The sequence below is a fragment of the Mixophyes fleayi genome, chromosome 7 (assembly GCF_038048845.1).
Source record: "Mixophyes fleayi isolate aMixFle1 chromosome 7, aMixFle1.hap1, whole genome shotgun sequence".
Lineage (NCBI taxonomy): Eukaryota > Metazoa > Chordata > Amphibia > Anura > Limnodynastidae > Mixophyes > Mixophyes fleayi.
The window spans coordinates 92,098,260-92,119,441 of NC_134408.1; the positions used below are offsets into that span (position 1 = coordinate 92,098,260).

Consider the following 21,182-nt stretch of genomic DNA (forward strand, 5'->3'; position numbering starts at 1 on the left):
GGAAGGTCTGTTTGAAGGTCTGTTTGCAGACACCTTGCATCAGTATCCTAGCCAAGATTGACCAATGGGTGCTATTTGCTTTCTGTGGTCAGTCTTTATGTGCTGGCTTCAGATGAGGATATGTGAGAACATTATATGTGAGCATGTTAGCCATTATTGCTTGGTACTGTGGCTACGGTTTTATTATGTATATATGTATGTATGTAAATTCACATCTTTCCATTCATAACAGGAGCTGTAGCTATTGTACATTACCTCCTTCCCAATGGATATCTTTGGGCAAGGGGTTAGTGTCATCAATGGTCAAAAGTGACTCATCATAACCAATGGGAGAAGATTGTCTGATTCTTCTACCAGAGTTCAATCTTTGGCTTCCCCAGCTCAGTAATGGAAAGCACATTGACATTTACCTGGCATCAACACACTATATTTGCTTTTTTAACCAAATTATCTACAGTATATTTGCTATACTGTATATTGGATGACAACTGTGTTATTCAGTAGAATTTTTGTGTTGTTACACTAATAATTATGTATGAGTTATTACAATGCTTTACAAGTGACAGAGTTCATTGTAAATAGCCTGTATCACATAATTGTGTAGAGGACAAGGATTTTACCTGTTTGACCTTGCTGACCATTTCCTCTTTTGGTATACATTTGTAAGCTAAAGTTCTGGGGAGGGAGTACCATTCAAGTGAACCAGCATGGACTAGGTTATAGAGCAATCACTGTGTTGCCTTCAGTGTTTAAATACATTTTCAGATGTTTGGTAAGGGCCCTAGACCATTTTGGTAAATGCAATAACTTTACCTCCCCAGGATTGACTCCTCAGCCTACAGTGGAAGACCTCAAGTCTGACCACTATAGCATCTATAGTGATAGAGTGTTTCACACTATGGTTTAAGATTTGGGGCCTGAGTCATTAAGAAGAACAAGCATAAAAAAGGTGTAACTTTGCACCTGGGAAAAACCATGTTGCATTGGAAGGGGGAGGTAAATTTAAAATGTGGGGACATATTTATAGTTGGGGTAGGGCATGTCCTAGATCAACTTGAAATTTCAGTGTAAAAACAAAGCTATCAAGTATTTGTGTAATACATGAAAAAGCAGACAGTATTTAACTTACGTGCAAAATAATAAACTAAATTGCACCACTTGCATTGTAACATGGTTTGTTCCAGAGAACATTTACTCTTTTTTTTGCCTTTTTTTAATGACTCAGGCCCTTGGTCTGTAGACCCTATGCCCAAACACATAAGCAAATGTGTATCTGTTTAGAAAGAATAATTATCAATAACTCCTGAGGTTTGTAACTTGGAATCGAGAAACATAAATGGTATGGGTAGACATCATGGTATTACCATGGAAACGCTTACTACTCTTCTTATTGTTTTTCTGTGATGGGCATGTTCAACTTCATTTTGACCTGTGTGTATTTGATGGCCTTTATCTGGCAGGTGACCTACAGTATCTAATCCTCTTGCAGGATTTGTAATAAGATCACATTTTCCTCTAGTGCTAATCCATAAACTTTAAGATACAATTCTAAATTATTATTCTGTAGTGCAGATATGAAAGAAAAAACTTGAAAAGCTGCATCTTTGCAATATAATCACCATGTCTAGAACATTTTTTTTGCCTTATGAAATAATTCTGTTACAAGACATGTATAAAATACAAGGGAGAGGCTCTTCTTTGCTAACTGTTAAGTTTTCACTTTTTGATAATACCATCTATATAACATGAACAAGGTCCTCTTTTCCCCATCTTCACCTTCTTCGTCAACCTTGTATGTTCTTATTCTGTTTTTGTGTATGATACGTTTTTTGTATGATTTGTTAACTGTCTGGCATTGATTTTTCTCACATAACTATTCAGAGCATATGCCAGCATTTTTCTCAATTGATTCAATGAAATGAATGAAATGTTACCCCATACTCCTTCATGCTACATTAACAGTGACTACCTATCAGCTGTCCTCAAACTATGCATTCAATCTGTTTTTCAGGTGAGGGAGTTAAATCTGCACCGAGGAATTGGCCAAACACACTTGAAACAGGAGATAGATGCCAGAACCTTGGTAATGTGCTGGGATCAATGCATGGAGAAGTCTTCTTACCACAACAGACGGCTGGCCATTGAGGAATTTAATAAACAGAATTACTGGAAGAAGAAGGGATTGGCCATCATCCCCATGAAATTTCCTATTGGCTCTTTAGTGAAATTTTTTGGCCAGGTAAATGTTTTTTGTGATTTTCTTTAAGCAATGACAATTTCTAAGACAGAGTCAATACATAACTTTTTAATCCAGTTTGTCCTCAAAGGCATGGTGTCATGCACAGTGTCACTCCAACTCCCAACAACTGCAAATACACCATAATTATGTTACTTTACAGCCGTTTTGACAATCAGAGAACCCTAAAAACAGATTCTGGATATTCTCTCCTAGGGCCTGATACAGTGAGGAAAGCAAAACAAATGTAAATTGCTTGGGTTTTTTTTACACGCACATAATTCTCGCATATGCATTTCCTTATTCAACTACAAGCGGATCTGAAGAAACGTCTCTTGTTAAATACGGGTACGCTATGCTGTGATAGACATGATACACTGCAGGATACGTCCAATACATATGTGGAATATAAAGTCCCAACAGAGAGCAAGTATTGAATGATTGTCACCTATAAATAATATAGTCATTAATAATACATTAAACAAAAATTCCCCATGCAATACATACTTGCTGTTATTAATATCTCCTGTACGTAAAATGCATTTTTACAGTTGATCCTGATTGCAAACACATGTTCTACCATGCAAATATAACTGTCAATACTATCAATTGGCACTTGCACCTACCTTGTAGCTGGTGCAAGTGATACAGTTAACCATCACGTACTTCAGAGATGCCCCAAGCTTGAATCGGAAGGATGTTTGTGCACTCCACCTTGGCACACACTTATTGTACATTGACTGCGTGCATACTTACCTTCCCTTCCCCGTTTCGCCCTTGAAATCGTTGACTGTCACAAGTGTCCTTTGCACTTCAACAGGAATTGGATGTTCTTGCATCACTGGAGCACAGTCCATTTCTGTCATGCCCGATTTTACCCAAAATATGGCATGTATCGGCATTCACATTCCTTAATGAATCAATCCCCTAGTGTAGTGTTTATGTGTGGTAAAGTAAAAGAACAAGTAAAACCCCTACCTGACAACACTGTGTATCAAAGCCCGTGAATTACTGAACTAAATAATGTACATGATAGAGTTAAATAATAGTTCTATTTATGTGCCTATTCCTTAGCTGGTCGCTGCCATATATGTAGTTCTCACATTTTCACAGTGACAGTATTATTTTTGAAGTATCACTTTTTATGCTGCAGTCATCCACTAAATTGTGTCCACTCCCCCAGAGAACCCCTTAAAGAAGAGTAGTTTGGACCTCTATAGAATATGGAAGAATTAACACCGTGGATTGTACACATTGCCACCAGCTATCCCAGCAGCTGTCCTTTTTAATTTATGTTCTCTCTAAGCATAAAATTGATATTGAAGTATTGTTCCAGTGAAGGAGGTCTGTCGTATAAGCTGCCAGGAAGTTGTTGGTTTCTGGAAATCATGATGTCCCCTAAGAAGTGTTAATTGAAATTAGGAAGATTATCATAAGGGATTCTATTGTATTTATCTGGGAGTTGCAGTTTTAGATGAAATGAAGGCAAGTAAGCGCTGTAAACAGTCGGAAAAGCCAGTAGAAGAATTGGTTCTATAGGAATAGGTATACATACTAAAATGGTGCATTGGTTGCATTACAAAACTAAGAACAAATCAGGATTGACTTCAGGAGCTGAATATGTGCCACTTAGAAGAGAGAAGTGGCAGAGGTGATATGAAGCATTAAAATATATCGAAAAGGGGCATGGCCTGGCTGCCATATCAGGTGGTCGTGCTGTCTTGGAGCTCCGCTGCCACCGATACATCATCCCTGCGGATGGGGTCAAACTCCCTGTTTTGTGGACAATTTCCCCAGCCTATGGCTCCTCTACCTCACTGTAGTCTGTATCGGAATAGAGCAGTGTTGCCATCCCAGCGCTCACTGGCTACAGCTCGCAGCCTACCACTGATCCACTATAATCTTACCTTGCTTAGCTGCTACCAGCCCTCTGCTCCTGACTCTGACTCCTCTGCCTTGCCCAAACAGCCTCTGCACCTCTGCCTACAGGAGCCTCGGGCAGGGCCGTCTTTCCCATTGGGCACGATGGGCAGGTGCCTGGGGGCCCAGGGCGAAAGGGGGCCCTGGCAGGTCTGCTGTAAAAAATCCTGTAAAGAAAAAAAGAAACTTACCTTTTGCGGTCACCGTTCAGGTCAGGTGACGATCCGGCTCACTCCCTGGTCCTCTCTTCCGTGATGCGCTCGCAGTGAATGTCGGACGCCCGACATTCACTGCAAGCACAGCATGGAGGAGCACAGAGACGAAGTGCAGAAGAGGATTCAACGAATCGCGATTGAAAGGTAAGTTAAGATATATATATATATATATTAAATATAATCCTTTTTTTTTTACGTATATATTTATATATAGGGGCCCCGGTGCACTGCTGTGCCCGGGGGCCCATACTGTTGTTAAGGTGGCCCTGGCCTCGGGCACTCCCCATGGCTTCCTGTCTGCCTCATCTCACTTTAAAGCTTGCCTCCTCACAAACCCTCCCTATTACCTGATCGGGCCATGCTCCTATCTCAGCTGTCCTCACTTCCTTAGCTCAGCGACCCCCCCAAAGCAACTTGGAGACTTAACAAATCTCTATTCCATGACAAGGAGACTGTTGCCCACTTAAATTCCGTTAAGGCTGTCCTTAAGGGCCACCTCATTTCCTTAGCCTCTAAATCGAAATGGTTCCGAATAGCCAAATCCATCCAGCTAACAGAATCATTGCGGGCATTAGAACTGCGACATAAGTGCAACCTGGATCTCCATATCTTCCAGGAGATTAGCTCTGTTAGAGGTGCACTTGACCTTCTCCTTTCCCACCAAGCCGCCAATAAGCTGAAATGTCTGAAAGAGCGATATTATGAAAAAGGCAATAAGGCCAACAGGCTTCTGGCTACTAAACTCCAAGCTAAGATAGCCGCATGGAGTCACCTGGCTGTCAGGGACTCAAGCAGGGTCCGACATTATGATCCCATCGGATTTGCTCCACTTTCCATTCCTATTACTCGAAACTGTATAATGTCCCCCATCCTTCTGGTCCCTCGGCCAAATAAAAGCACCTGCATATAATCAATACCTTTCTTTCTTCCGCTAATTTCCCCAAACTTTCCCCCCGTGCTTGGGCTCAACTCAGTGCTCAGATATCACTGGAGGATATTGAGCAGGTTGTAAAGTCCCAGAAGTCAGGTAAGGCTCAAAGGCCTGATGGCTTTACGGCTGTTTACTTAGTATGGAATCCTTGGAGACTCAGATTTCTGTGATCCATACAGAAGACAAGGATGTCTATGATTGCTCTAGTTATCAACCTATTTCCTTGCTCAATAATGATGTCAAATTATACGCCAAGTTGAGAACATCTCTCCCCAGCCTCTTCTGAATTCTACATCATTACGGTAGTCTCTCCGACTACAGATTTAACATTGCCAAATCTGATGCTCTGTTGGTTAATCTCATAATGATGACCTGGCCAATAATTCAAATAAACTCTTTCTTGAGTTGTTCATTCACCCCACTACCTGACAATGCTCTTATTTTGTTGGTCTAATAATTAAAATAAATATTCTGTACAGATTGGTTAAGTCATATACAGGGGCATGGCCTTAGTGCCAGTAAAAGGATACCCAGTGGGGGCAGATAAAAACATTTCTACAGGTAAGAAGCTCACAGGACACCCTCAATTTAAGAAAAAATGTATATTTCACATATTATTATTATTATAATTCCTACTATCTACCAGTAATGGCAGAGGTGTGTGTTCAATATAAATCCATAAGGCAGCCAGTGCTCAGTGCGAGGCAATGAGAACCGGGAAATAAAAGTCATTAAATTAGGGTGAACTAAGCACCAAGATGTCACTCATTCAGTAGTTTAGGTACCCCTAACATGCTGGAGTTCTAGGTTGCTGCTTTAGGTCGCCAAATGGTAGTGCCAACCTGGCATGGCTAGGATATCATAGTTTCTGGTACTTAGTTCATGGCACTCCAATCACTCTAATCAACCAACGCATTTTGACCCTTACAATAACGGTCTTTCTCAAGGTTTATGAGAGAGACCATTATTGTAAGGGTCAAAACACATTGGATGATTAGAGTGATTGGAGTGCCATGAACCTTTTACTGGAAGTCCTGCACGAGTGACATCAAGTGCAAGAGGAGAACGGCATTGTTTTGCGTGCTATATGCTGTCTTTTTACGGAACTCTGATAGGTGGCTCTGATACTCATTAACTCATGTGCTGTTATCTTTAGGCAGAGTTTTATCGTTGTTTTTAAGGATAATATACTATACTGCTCCTCTTGTCCTCTTGTCCTCTCTCCCATTCCATTTTTTGTGCTAAACGGAAAACATGAATGTTGTGTGGTCTTTGAGGAAAGGAACTTAGAAGAAATGCCTGGAGAATAGCAGCATTTATATTACATTGAAGTTGGATTTTATTTCTGAGTGTGTAAGTGCATCCACAAGATCGGCTCCAAATAACAGGTGAAGGAGATCCCTTCTTTATATATTCAATATTTGTTCCATATTCTGGCTTTGGACCTGATACACCCTTTCGGGCACTTGTGTGGAGGTGGTTTTTTTACACATGGTGTATATGTATATATATATATATATATATATATATATATATATATATACACACACACACACAGTATCTGGACATACTACACCATTACTATTTTTTTTTTTTCGAGGATAAGGATGGATAATCCCCCACATCATTTCAAGTGGCTATCCAGTGATATCCGAGACTATGTACCTCATTGGACAATTGACTATGGGATTGAGATTTTGAGATCATTATTTATTAATTTGTTCACATTGAATTTGAGTACTAGATGTGTCTACTAGCTGTCTAGGAACTTTATATGTGTTATGTGAATTTCTATGTGCATAAGAACAGCGCCGTATCTTTCTATTTGTCTGTACAGTGTCTCTGAATCAGACTCATCCAAACCAACTATGACAGAAATCATGAAACAAGTACAAACTACAATTCAGTCAGAGGTACACTGTCTCTTAGCTAAAATGAAAACTGAGATTTCTGGTCTTGACTCTCACACTGATGCTCTAGAAAAGAAAATGGATGAGATATGTAGTTATCAAGAATTCACAGAAAACGAGATCACAAACATTAAGGGCCTGATTCATCAAGTCACGTGTCTACCTATTTTGAGCGTATCGTTCGCATAATCACTCTGCGCATGCAGGGCTGACTGCAAATATCATAAACTCGTAGAACAGGCAGAAGAGGTCTTCACCTATAGCAGCCGCCTTACCCATAGAGCTGAACGCGCTCACAGGTACTCAGATGCCCCCATGTCTCAAACTCAGAGTAGTACAAGTTTATAATATTACCGTAGCGCAGGTAAGGGCCTTGTGGTACTAAGCAGCAAAGTCCAAAACAGGCCGAGGACAAAGGGCAACAGCAGGCAGCGGTAGTGAGGTCCAGGCAAAGGTCAGTGCCGGCAGAATACAGCGTATTCAGAGAACAGGTAGAGATCAGGGTCACAAGCAATCCAACAGAGTCCAGTAAGCAAGCCAAAGGTCATACGCAGAAGAATCAATCCAAATAACAAGGAGCAGAGGAGCAGAGAAAGAGAGCAGGTCAGCAGACTGAAACAGGGAGCTTTAACCGGCAGGGAGGCTATGCTATGGGCAAAATGGGAAGAAGTCTTGGGGCCATTTCTGTTGGAAAATGTGCATATATCCGGGGGTATGTTTGGGAGGCAGCATTGTCTGTGAATTGTCATTGTCTAGCAAATATAGCTGTATTTTGATGCATAGGGTGTTTCTTACCCCTAATAAGGTTAATAAACTTTGGAAGAGGACAAGGGCCAAATTATCTTAAATATGTTGGATTAACAAGCTCTTTCTGGCACCTTCTGTGAGAATGCTCCAAAATACCGAATTTGTGGTGATGTGACACCCTGTATTAGTAGAAATGGTGTCTCTGTTCCCTTGCTTGTCCCCATGGGTATGTATATTTGGGTTATCATTAAAGAAGCTTGTGGACAAGTCAACCTGGCAATATAAAATAAACTTGCTCTTGTTGTTAGCCAAGAGGCTAAGGTGGGCATAGCGAAAGCATGAATCATTCTGGAAGGTCCCAGCTTCATAGAGTGGGCGACTCTGCTAAATGACCTGTTTGCAAAATATAGTACATGCATATCTGGTGCAAGTGGACAGATTTACCATATGTGTTAGGAACTGGAGGCTCCTGGGTGCCCGTGTGAAAATATATGAGCTGAAATTATTGTGACAGTATGGGACTTATAAGATAAAATATGAAGAGTAACAAAATATTATTTACATATTAACTTTTAAGTATGATTTTGTTTTTTGGGGATTTTGAGGTTTCTTTAAGTATGTTTTTATTTTGCTTATGGGGCAATTTAGGCCTCATTGCATGCTTATATGGTATATGAAAAAATCAATAAAACAAACTTAATTTTAAAACAAACTTGGTGCACTTCTCTTCCAGCAGTAGGCAGTGTTGTAGAAAGTTCACATAGTCTACACAGACTTTTCTGTTTCTGCAAACCTCAGATTTGCAGTACCTGAGTTGTCTTGTATAGTGTAAAGCTGATGTTAAATATTATGTCTTTTAATAGGCTCCATCTCATTTTGTCCTGTAACAGGCCTAAGGGTGTAACTATATATTTATAATTGTACATGCTGTGTCACTGATCCAGTCCTGACTGATGGGACCTATTCATGATAACAAAAGAGTATACAATTAGAGAAATTTACAAGACCACTAAAAAGAAGACAAGCAGCTAAAATGACAAAATCACCAGCTTCTATGTCTCAGTCTAAGGGCTAGATTTACTAAGCTGCGGGTTTGAAAAAGTGGGGATGTTGCCTATAGCAACTAATCAGATTCTAGCTTTCATTTATTTATTACTTTCTAAAAAATGACAGCTAGAATCTGATTGTTTGCTATAGGCAACATCCCCACTTTTTCAAACCTGCAGCTTAGTAAATCTAGCCCTAAGCCTTTCTCTCCCACCAAAGAGCCTGATGTAATCCATGTAATAGTTTTGTATCCTACAAACAGATTTAGGATTTTTTAGAGCAGTTGTCCAGGCACATATGCAGAAAATTGTTTCTCCATGTTAGAGGACATGGTGCCCTCTATAAATCATAATGTAACATCCTTAAAATACAGGCCAGATAATTGGCAATAAAAACTTGATCACCTGAAAACTAGGCTTTGACGTAGTAACATCAAAGGGAGCCATTAACTGTGATCCATGTGCTTTTTTGGAGACCTGGTTGAAGGACATGTATGTCCCTGAGGTCTTTTCACCCAGTTTCTGTGTTGAAAGAGCTCATTGCATTCCAGCTAAAGCTCCACCATCTGGATCTGCTCCACATACGTTCATAGCGCCACTTTTTACATTAGGATAAACTGCTTGAGATAACAAGATGTTAGGGTTCTGTAGACTAAGAAGACCAGTTTTCTGGATTATTCAGAGAGTTTTAGTGACTCCTTTGTGCGACACAACTTGCTTAGATCATACAAGTTGTCCGTCAAAACTAAAAGTGATAAAGGGCGACCAGATCTCCTCTGATGATCTCCTCTGGTGGTTACTTTCTGGCTAGAATCCTAATAATTTTCATTGCTATAAGGCCTGAGAGATTCAACAGTCCTTCTATAGCTGAGCCTCACCAACCTTTACATAGCTTAAATTTTACACAGCAGGAAATATTTCTGAGTAAGTAATGTGATACCTCACTATGTTTGACAATGTTATGCTTTATATTCTGAATGTCTTATTAGTTAAACTTCAAGTTACCAAATGTCTTGCATAATTTGCAAGAAACGACTAACCCTCTTTGTATACATTTTCAATGGTTTAGTTTATATACAACTAAGGTACCTTACATTTTCCCCTAGAAAAGAGGACACAAGGAGTGGGGGCATATAAATATTCTTCAAAACTTAACGTGAATGGATCCACTGCTCTCAGTTCAGAGGTGAATGCAGTGCTGCTGGATGGGGGTGGGAGCAATGGTTGCCTATGTTCACTACTCCCCATCCTTCACAAGCACTCTCTGAATACCCACCTCTTCTCTAAAGCCTTAACTACCCACATCTGATATTGCTCCCTCGCGGTACTCTACCAGCTATAGTCCTATCGTCACTCTGATTCCCACTACCACCATTTGTCACAGCATTGGCCTCTCGCTGTAGACTGTAAGCTCTAACAAGCAAAGCTCTTTCTGCCATGTGTTTCACTCCTGTACCACCTTGGTCCAGCTCATACGTACTTGTTCTATTTTTATGTATGATTTGTTTCATGTTCGATTTGTCATTGTGACTGACTGGCATCTTTCTCATTAAGTTCTAATTTTATAATTCCTCCCATGTTAGGGACATCCTCCTCACCCATATCACACTTATTTTAATGTCCCCAACTTCTTTCTTCCTTCCCAGTAATTATTAACATTCACATGGTTATTGTATGTATTTGTTTATTGAATGCTTTTTGCTTAGGGCAGTGTCCATGAAAATCATCCCCTTTAATTGCTCAGTCAGTTTTATTGAGCCTGAGACCAAATCCTTTATTTCCACAGAAAACGTACCTAATTAGTGCTCTTTGTCCTGTGGCCATTCATTGGCTCTGTAACACACACTCCTCCCGCTACAGAATGGTGTCAGTTCTAGTGAACAGACCACTCCAGGCTATGCTAATGCCAATATCGTCTTATCCAACTTTCGATTCAATTGCATTTAAGTTTGCTAATATTTATATATCACCACAATACATCCTGGCATGAACCATCATCTATAATAACTTTCTTCCAATTAGTGCACAGGAATTCCCAGCTTGAGAGAATTCACTTCAAATAAAGTATTTGGGATATGTTCTTTTATGTGTTTTGAAATGCAGTTGTATGGGATCCCTAATTATTTTTAAGGTTTTAGACACCCTTCTTACAAGACTAGTGGGGTAGGAACCCTCAAAGGTTTCGTCTACTTGTTTATAGACGGCTTCTGTAAATTTGCATCCCTCTACATTTCTTCTTTTTGGTGGGTTTTCTCTGGGGCATAAAAAATTTCCTTTTTCGATGAACTTCTGACAACCTCAATCTTACAATCTCTATAAACACCACTGTTTGGGCACTGCTCTGAGCCAAAGATGTGTATTATGGTATATAGTTATGTCATATAGTAGTAACCATTTCATCAGTAGTCCTTGACCAAATCTGAAGAATCATTGGTGTCTCCCTGGCTCTGGACTCAACAGTATAGATCCATTAAACTATTTATATTAACAGGGGCTACACATAGATGTACGGTGTTTTCCCACCAATTTTTTTCAGTGTTTCCATTTACAGCTTTTTCCCTCATAGTTTTTCCCATATTTTTGCCACTCCCCATTGTTACTTTTTCTGTTAAGTTTATCATTTTATGTATGTACCATGGCATTTTAAGTACAAATTTTGACAGGGAAATGTAATAATTTTCAAAGAAAAACAAGGAAAATATATGTAGAGGTCAGGAAATCTGGAAATGGAAAGTGGAACCACTCCCCAACTTCCAGTCTTTAGTTTGATGGACCCTATATCCTGAGATCCACCATTATAATGATACAATGCCTTTGATCTCATTAATAACTAATCTCATTAATCATTGGAATATAATGCAATTTGCTTCTTTTTCGCTATTTTAGTCACGTCGAATAATACGCACCCCTGACATCTCAGATGTACTTTAAAGGCATTATTTCACTCAACCTTTTGCATTTTCGCCTAATACCATGCCAACCATAAACACAGTAGCCCAGTTGTTATGCTTGCACATCCCAACTAGAAATCCGTAAGAGCGACTTACGCGATCCCTGTGTTTGACAAGGCTATATATATATATATATATATATATATATATTGCCTAAATATTACACACATCTATTGACCTCCACTGTCAAATAGCCCACCATTATTTGTTAATCGCTAAATAAATACCAATCTATCATTTACCTCACTATACTGCATTATCTATATAAACATCCATTCATCCTATTCATTCCAGTTATCTAAACATACAAAACAGGCATAAAGATACAAGTCTTTTACTTTACAAAGATAATCAAACATACAGTACATAGATGCATATATACAATACAGATAATAGATTATAGATTAAAAATACAATGCTAAAACTTCAGAAGTAAGTATATAATATCCTATTCTGTTGTGTGTGTGTATTTATATTTATATGTACTGGTGTATATGCTGTAAGACAGAAATGTATAGAAGTATATGGTCAGTATTGCTCTTTTGTGTAGTGTATGTATAGATGTAACAAGAGAGAAAGAATGTGCTATAAGCAAGCAGAGGGTTAGGTGTGCTTAAATATGTAAACAAGCACATGTTAGTGTATGTTTAAATGTGTAAACAAGCACATATTTGTGCATGTTTAAATGTGTAAACAAGCACATATTTGTGCATGTTTAAATGTGTAAACAAGCACATATTTGTGCATGTTTAAATGTATAAGGAAGAGAGAGAGAGATATGAGATAAATGAGAGAGTGCATAATGCTTGTGTGTGTAGATAGCAAGCATTCTGGAGAAGATAGCCTTTGTAAAGTATGTGTGAAAAGGTTACTTAAAGATTCAGAGAGTTAAATGGAAAACATTACATATATGTGCAAGCAAAGTAATTAAAAGTTGCAGGCAGAATACATATAAGGTAAATAAGTTAATGGAAATAGATGGACATATAATAAGAAGATATACAGACAGATATAAGAAGATAAAAGTTGAAGACAGATAAGGTATAAGCTTACTGTGAAGTGTGTGTTTCCTGTGGGTTCCAGGTGGAAGAGAAGTCCCCAACTTCCAAGTGTGTATGTGGTGTGATCAAAAGAGAAAAATATTGCCAGTTTCAATGGCTTATAAACCTTTACCCAGACTGCATTGCTTCAGGTGGGGCTTGTGACCTTTACCGCACCCACGCAACTGGACACTGCCTGCAATGATGACTCACTGCTCTGTGTTTCTTAGCTATGATATCCTGTCCTGTGAACACATGTTTTTCCTTTGTTTGAACCTAACTTATTGTGGAGCCATATATGAGAGACAATTTCTTTGGTTGAAATTCTTTGGCTTTCAGCCAGTTCATCTCTTAATCTGCGCATAAGTTTGGCGCATGTAAACAGCAGTGTCATGATAGTGGCCATTATGCGTGCCTCAAGCTCCGCCCACCGCGACTGCGTCATCAGCGGCAATATAGGAGCTCCTTCACAGACCCTCTCACCCCTTCCTATTTTACCGCCAGGGTTCACTGCCAACTAAATAAATATGTATGTATGTATTCACTTCATAGGGTAAGAATATCAAATAGGGATTTTTGAAATGAAGTTTGTTTTGTTTTATTGTTCCCCTTCCCTTTTAATTGATTATGAAAATGTAATACTGATAAGCCACATCCAGTACTTAATGCTATTTCTGTGATGCTGTGTGCAAAACAAAATATGAAAGAAAAACAAACTATTTTGTGTCATAGAACCCTAACACATTGCTCAACAAACTCAGCACCATAGCAATAGCACCCAGTGTAATATGCAGGCTACACATTGCTGTTGCGTTTTGGCAATTAACCTTTAATATCTGTATGTAGATTCATTTAGTAACCAAACATGATGATGTTCAGTTTTTATTCAATTCTGAGGCTGGTAAATTGGTGAAGACTTTACTCTGCTTGGTTTTAGGCAGCTGCTCTTGTTCATATCTACTTGGATGGCTCGGTGTTGGTTAGTCATGGTGGGATAGAGATGGGACAAGGCGTTCACACAAAGATTATGCAGGTATAGTTCTATATTTGATGCTTATACTTCTCCTTCCTAGTGTTTACTTGCCATTTATTACTTAAATGATTAAATAGTTCATTTTCTGTACCGAAATACTAACATGTAAATGTTGATATTATTTATTAAAATCACATTAACATACATAAACCTCCTGTAATAATTTTAAGATTTGACACAGATTTCACGTCACCATAGCTCCGCCACCACTCTAAAAAGCCGAAATTCACTGCATTGAATGGAGGGGGCGGAGCTTAATGACGCGATTAAGCCCCGTCCCCTCCATTCACTGCCAGTAATTTTGCCAAATTTCGGGAGTTTTGCCTACTGTCTACTCTTCCGGGAGGACTCCCCGAAATTCGGGAGCCTCCTGGGAATTCCAGGAGAGTAGGCAGGTAGGGTAATAATGGGTGGTGTCTCCTGCACTTATTGGGCCTCACTTAAAACAAATCTAGCCAAAAGGGATACATTTTCACCTGGACAAACCACATTGCAAAGCAGGGGGTGTAAATGTAATTTTTGTTTTTTGCATGTAGGAAAATACTGTCTGTTTTTACATATAACACACAAATACTGTACAGCTTTATTGTAACACTGCCACCTAGCCCCTCTTCCAGCATTAAATCTCTCAGCACATTTGACATTTTCCCCCACCTGCAACAAAACATGGTTTTGCCAAGGAAAACTCATTTCAAATAAGGCCCATTATTTTTTAAAGTGGTATAATTTGTGGTCTTATTTTTATTAATAGGATGTTTGCTGGCTGCATTGATTTTGATTTACTGCCGAATAAGATTATAGTTTCTGATAATCAGCGCAGTTTGAATAAGAAATATATGTTGTCTTGTTGACAATATCTACGTGCTGTGTATCTGGGAATGGGGCATGTTATTGACAAACAGTAGCTTGTTTAACTGGAACTATGATTAACCAACAACATGCTATATTCCCCAATATGTAGGAATCTAATTTGCTAAACCAGTGATAAGCATGAAAAAGCATGAATGAGTACAAAATAAGCATGCATTGCAAACTATAATTGTCATTATTTGGTAGTTGTGTTACAACATTGTACATTTACTTTACAGCATATATATATATATATGACATAAATGTAATTAAATAAAATTCCATGGTAACTTCTTGTTTTCTTTAGATTGCAAGTCGTGAACTCCAGATCCCCATTTCAGATGTACATGTTTGTGAGACCAGCACAAGTTGTGTTCCCAATACAATGCCATCTGGAGGCTCATTAGGGACTGATGTCAATGGAATGGCAGTAAAGGTGACCTTATCCAGTGTTTAGTTGATTTAGTGGCTATGTGTGAAGAAAAATAATGAGTACAAAGAAACCATTATTTTGCATATTTTCCTGGTTTATATATGATTATATCTTCTTCACTCACTCTGCCCGCCATCTGATGTACAGATGAAGTGGGCTTTCACAATATGTCACAGAATAAGACCATTGTTTCAATTCTTTAGTGGGAAAGGTGTGATAATGACTTATCTAATTTGTGTTCTGTATTGAGAAACACGAGCAATGTGCAGCAATAAAGGCTACTCCATCTTTATACTGCTTATCAATGTTCCCACTTTCAGATTGCCCTGCAATGGTCTGCATTTTACTTCAAATATACAAGTTTGTACTGGAACTCACTAAACCTGAAACCTTGATATTGCTATTAGTTTCCCAGTTTGGTTATAATTCTTTATCAGTTAATGCTCCAGTGAATCAGCGACAGGGTCATGGGCGCCCAAGGCTCGTTGATGCGAGTGCGAAGTGAAGGCTAGCACGTCTGGTCTATCCTAGAGAAAAGCTACTGTAACACCAACTGCTGAATAAAATAATCTGGCTATGATAGAAAGGTGTCAGAACACACAGTGCATCACAGCTTGCTGCATAACCGCAGACCGGTGTTATGCTCAGGAGTGTTCACTCAGTCTAGATTGACACAGACCACCTCACAACTTACGTGCTGCTAACGTTTTCCTGCCAGATACCACAGAACACCTTCAGAGGTCTTTTGTTGTCCATGTCTCGACAGGTCAGAGCTGTTTGGGCAGCACAAGGGGGACCTACACAATATTAGGCAGGTGGTTTTAAAGTTGTGGCTGATCTGTGTGTGTCTGTGTGTGTGCACATTATTATTGTCTGATATCCCTGAATATCCTATTTTACATTTATCTTGTTAAGACACAATATTCTTTTGCCTCTATAGTATCTCCCTTGTTTGTTTTTACAGAGTGCTTGTCAAACTCTCATGCAACGTCTGGAACCCATTAAACAAGCAAACCCGAAAGGTTCATGGAAAGACTGGGTGAGCATGACATCTATTTACAGATTGATGTTGCTTACTTTATAATGATTATGCAAGTAGAATCTTAAATGTAATTGATTTGTCTGTGTGTGTCTATATAAATGTGTATGTATGTATATATATATATATACATATATATGTATATATATATATATATATATATATATATATATATATATACATACATATATGTATATATATCAGCCTGGCCTCCCTGTTCTTCCTGGCACATTTGTTGCTTCTCTCTGATTATACAATATTTCCCCCCAAAATTTAGACATGCCCAAACCCACCCTGGTCGGCACAAAAAAGCCCACTTTGGGGGAAGCTGCACCTCAAACATGATCTGCAGATCTGGACAGTTGGTGGATATGTAATATGGGCATGCTTGGATTGTCTACAAGGTGCTCTAGATAAATGTAAAGGTCTTGCGTTTGCTTTAAGATAGATACAGGAATTCATCTTTAGATTATCATTGTATGACCATGTTTAACACAAATCTTTTTGTTTTAAAAATCTACATTTAGTAATGGTTCAGCTACCCGTGCTTGTAATATTCATTGTTATTAAAATGATGTAAAAATTCTGGTTTATTTGTACAGTAGCAAAAACTCCAACCCTTCCACATGTGACATAATGCCCCAAACTCCCCCAGTATGTGCTGGTATCCCTGACCTTTTACTGGACATGTTGACTGTCAAATAAATGGATTCCAGTTTATATATTTGTCCCAAACTTATAAATTTCCTGGTATACCTGATAGTTCAATGCTACTTTTATGCATGCAATCCATGATGGTAGATTTCCACTACCATCATTGTATAAAAGCCAACAGGATTGCACTTTGAAACATGGAATCAATGGAAGATGTAAACTAAAGTATGTAATTACCCTTTACTCTACTGAGATATAGATTACATTTCTTTGTACATGGGAAGTAACATGTGACATCACTGTGGGAGTTGGGCAGGATCTCAGCATATTTTAACAATTCTGACTGCTACACGGAAGGATAAGCACAACACATTCCCACTCCCCTTGTAGCAACACATCCTCTCCATAGCAACATACCCCCCAATATTCCTCTGTAGCAACAGTGAGATTTACTAAAGGCCAAACCACACATAGAATAGCATGTTTTGAAACTGCATGGTTTGAAATTGCCATCCCGAATGTTTTCAGATGGAAAGTATACAAATTGTGAATGTGAATATGAATGTGTGATTTGCAAAACAGTATAGCATGAAAAGGCAAGGTGTTTTAGACTTGGTTCTGAGGCATGGCAGTGCAAACCGCATGCAGTTTGAGTTATATTGTCTCTAAGAACTGGAAAAAATTAAACGGCAAAAGTCTACTTGGCATTGAGCCCGGCCCTCTAGCCCCCCCAGGCTTTCCATTTGCCTCCATTCCTATTCTCACATAATGGCGCTGCCTGTGTCACATGCAGCCCTGTCCTCACTAACTCAACCAGACAGGTCAGCGCCTTCTACAGCCAAACACATTCATCTGCGGAAGCAGTCTGTGCTGCTGTGAATATTCCAATGGTCTGGTGGCTACAGGTTGTCCTATACCCAACCACTTCAAAACTGAAGACATAATAGACGGGCTGGAGATAAAGATTGATAACAAAAAGCTGCTCTGACACCTTAAAAGTTACTTTTAGAAGTCCAGGTGAATCTATAAATAAGAAAAATGATGAGGTTTCCAAAGAAATATACAAACCTGTTTTGCAGTTTAGCAAATAAACAGAACTCACATACCAGTTTCACCTGTTAAAGCTCCTAAAGGAGGTTTATATACTTACTGAGACATTTCAGTAGTTGAGCAAAAATTCATTTACTGCAATATGATTGTGTAGCTTGATTAGTTGTTTTATTAATGTTGCTGTATTTCTATTTTTTTCGTCTAAAGGTAAAAGAAGCATTTTTGCAGTCAATTAGCCTCTCTGCCACGGGCTTTTTCAGGTAAATATATGTATATTTATTTATATATATATTGAATTATGTTGCAATACTTTGCAATTACACATATTTCCCAAGATAAATACATTTATCAGAATGTTATTTATGTCTACTGTACATACAATGCATTTTTACAGTTGCTCTTGATTATTGCAAACACATGTTAGAGCATGTATATGTGACCCGTCATCACTATCACTCGGCACTTACACCCGAGATGTAACTGGTGCAAGTGATACGACAGAAGAACAAATGCCCAAATCTTGAATCAGGCACTACTGTGTGCACTTGAGCTTGGCATGCCCATACTGTAAATTGACTTTGGGTATACACCCTTTTCTGTTCCATCCATGAAACCGCAATCTGTTTTACGTGTCCTTTGCGCTCAAGGATGATTTGCATACACTTACGTTCTCTGGCGTATACTCCATTTCTGTGCATGTGCAGAGCAAATTAATGCAAAATACTGCACGTATTGGCATTTACGTTACTTAATAACTCGGGCCTAATGTGTCAGTAAGGAAGATTCACAGCTTCAGAATGCTGCATTACTGAGGATGCAAAAATCCAACGGTAACTTGTTCCAGTGTGACACCACCTTTCAGCTGACCAGATCATCATGTTAGCGGACACCTATTATAAAATATATGCAACAAAATAGCACAAGAAACTAAGCAATCAGCAGAGCCCTGGTCAGTAAAATTCTTATACATGGCCCTGATGATCAGGACTGGATTGATATCTCTTCATCAATATTTTGTACCCAACTAGCAGCAGAGCTCTGATTGGCAGATCATGGAGGAAGCGAGGAAGGAATATTAACCATTGCATGTTCTCTTTAACATTCTGATTTTTACAGAGGATTTGGCAGAGAAATGAACTGGGACAAAGGAGAGGGTAACCCAGTTCACTACTTTGTGTATGGAGTTGCTTGTTCTGAGGTTGAAATAGACTGTCTAACCGGAGATCACAAGGTACAGATATCATGATACTTGTATGTTTTAGGTCTACTTTTACAGTCAATTGTCTATATTTAAGGGGGATCAACACTTGATATCCCATCACTGCAAGCATCCTCTATTGTGCAATAATCGGTATCTGACAATGTTCAGTTACAGCACTCTGAAACATTGTGATAACCACTTAGGTTAGCCTTTATTATTATTATTATTATTATTAATTTTTATTTATAGGGCGCCACTAAGTGTCCGTAGCGCCGTACAGGGACAAACAAGTACAATCAGGGCCGGTGCTAGGGTCCTCGGCGCCCTAGGCACAATTTCAAAATCCCGCCCCCTGAGTCTCAATGCGCCCCCGTGGGTCTAAATGTTCACCTCCCCTCTTTTTACTTACCTTAAAGGCGCTTCTCGCTGCTGCTGAGTCCCGTCCCTCACTGACACTGTCGGGCCCTGATGATGATGTCACGCCCGACAGTCAGTGAGGGGAGGGGAGTCGTCGGAGGGAAGGTCCGCCCCATCAGCTGTTGGAGGGGAGGAGGGCGGTCGCGATCCATGGCCCCTCGCCCCTCCCTGTGGATTCACTGGAAACTGTGCGGGGGTAATTAAGTAATTAATTAAGTACCCTACTTCTGTGACACCCTCCAGAGCCTGGCGCCCTAGGCAACTGCCTAACCTTGCCTAATGGGAGAGCCGGGCCTGAGTACAATACAAGGTGGGACAGCACGGTACAGTAAACAAGAAGCACAGTAACTCAGTAAGCTCAAAGCACAGCTAGAGAGAGGGGGAGGGAAGACCAGCAAGCGCTGGAGCCCAAGAGGAAGGGCACGGATGACGGGGAGACCCCCAGAGGGGTGGGGGGAAGGGTAGCTGGAGAGCAGAGTTAGAAGTGAAGGAAACAGGAGGAGAGATGGCCCTGCTCAAGGGAGCGTACAAACTAAGGGGAGGGGTAGACAGACAGAGAGACACAGGGATGAGAGGGAGAGAAGGGGGAATGGGGGCAGAGTCAGGGGAGGGGGGAGAGGCAGAAAAAGGTAGGAAGTTAAGCCTTACCACTTATCCTTAAAAGAGTTGGTTTAGCTCTATGGTTTTCATGTATAAGCTTTTTCCTGTGATACACACCATTTAGTTTAGTGGTGTGTTTTAGAAGTATAGAAGCCAACACCAATTGTATAACATACTGCTCTGACCAACATGTACAGGTGATAATTTAGATACAGATAACATGATTGGGCTTTCAAATAGTGATACAGTATCTTGGCAAATAAAATAGTACAAGTGTAATTGTAGCATTTAATTTTTGTACACTACAATATAAAATGGTACTTTGAGGAGTATGGCTATCTCTGTATATTGGATTGATAGAAACATATTGGGCCTTATTTAGAGTTTGACATTTAGCCTGAATATACTTGTAACAATTATGTTGATAAATTGCAGACTATATATGTTGAGTTACATGTATCTCAAGATATGTCTAAATCAGAACACAGAGTCTGTAGTATATGCAAGAGCCGCATCACCCTATTTCTACACAATATAATATAATGAAGTGTCGTATACACAAGAGTGTCTTGACAGTGTTATTAATAAATGCAAAAGTCACATATTCCATGTAAAATGTAATGAAATTTAAAGAACATGGGCCTGATTCATCAAGAAAGGCAAAGTGAGCACAATTCGAGTTTTTTTTTAGATTGGACAGAAATTGCATGTCCATATTCAAGTCCTGGCGGATCTGAAGAAACATTTGTAGTTGTATATAAGGTATAAGTACCCTTGGCCTATATGGTACTTGCCATATGCAGACAGACTCAAAACACTCCAGGATATGCACAATGCATATGTGTAATATCAAGTCCCATCAGAACGCACAGTAAAAAAATTAAATATTAAATACATTAACAACTTTTAA

General features: G+C 39.3%; 1 protein-coding gene across 1 annotated transcript in view; it reads left to right on the forward strand.

The window, feature by feature from the left end:
• Positions 1-21,182, forward strand: part of LOC142097878 (aldehyde oxidase-like) — an 87,627-nt gene that overhangs the window by 54,218 nt on the left and 12,227 nt on the right. The window contains exons 26-31 of the mRNA XM_075180103.1: positions 2,012-2,239; positions 13,934-14,029; positions 15,186-15,314; positions 16,276-16,350; positions 18,262-18,314; positions 19,171-19,285. Of these exons, the coding sequence (XP_075036204.1) occupies positions 2,012-2,239; positions 13,934-14,029; positions 15,186-15,314; positions 16,276-16,350; positions 18,262-18,314; positions 19,171-19,285 (696 nt within the window). The remainder of the gene's footprint in view (positions 1-2,011; positions 2,240-13,933; positions 14,030-15,185; positions 15,315-16,275; positions 16,351-18,261; positions 18,315-19,170; positions 19,286-21,182) is intronic.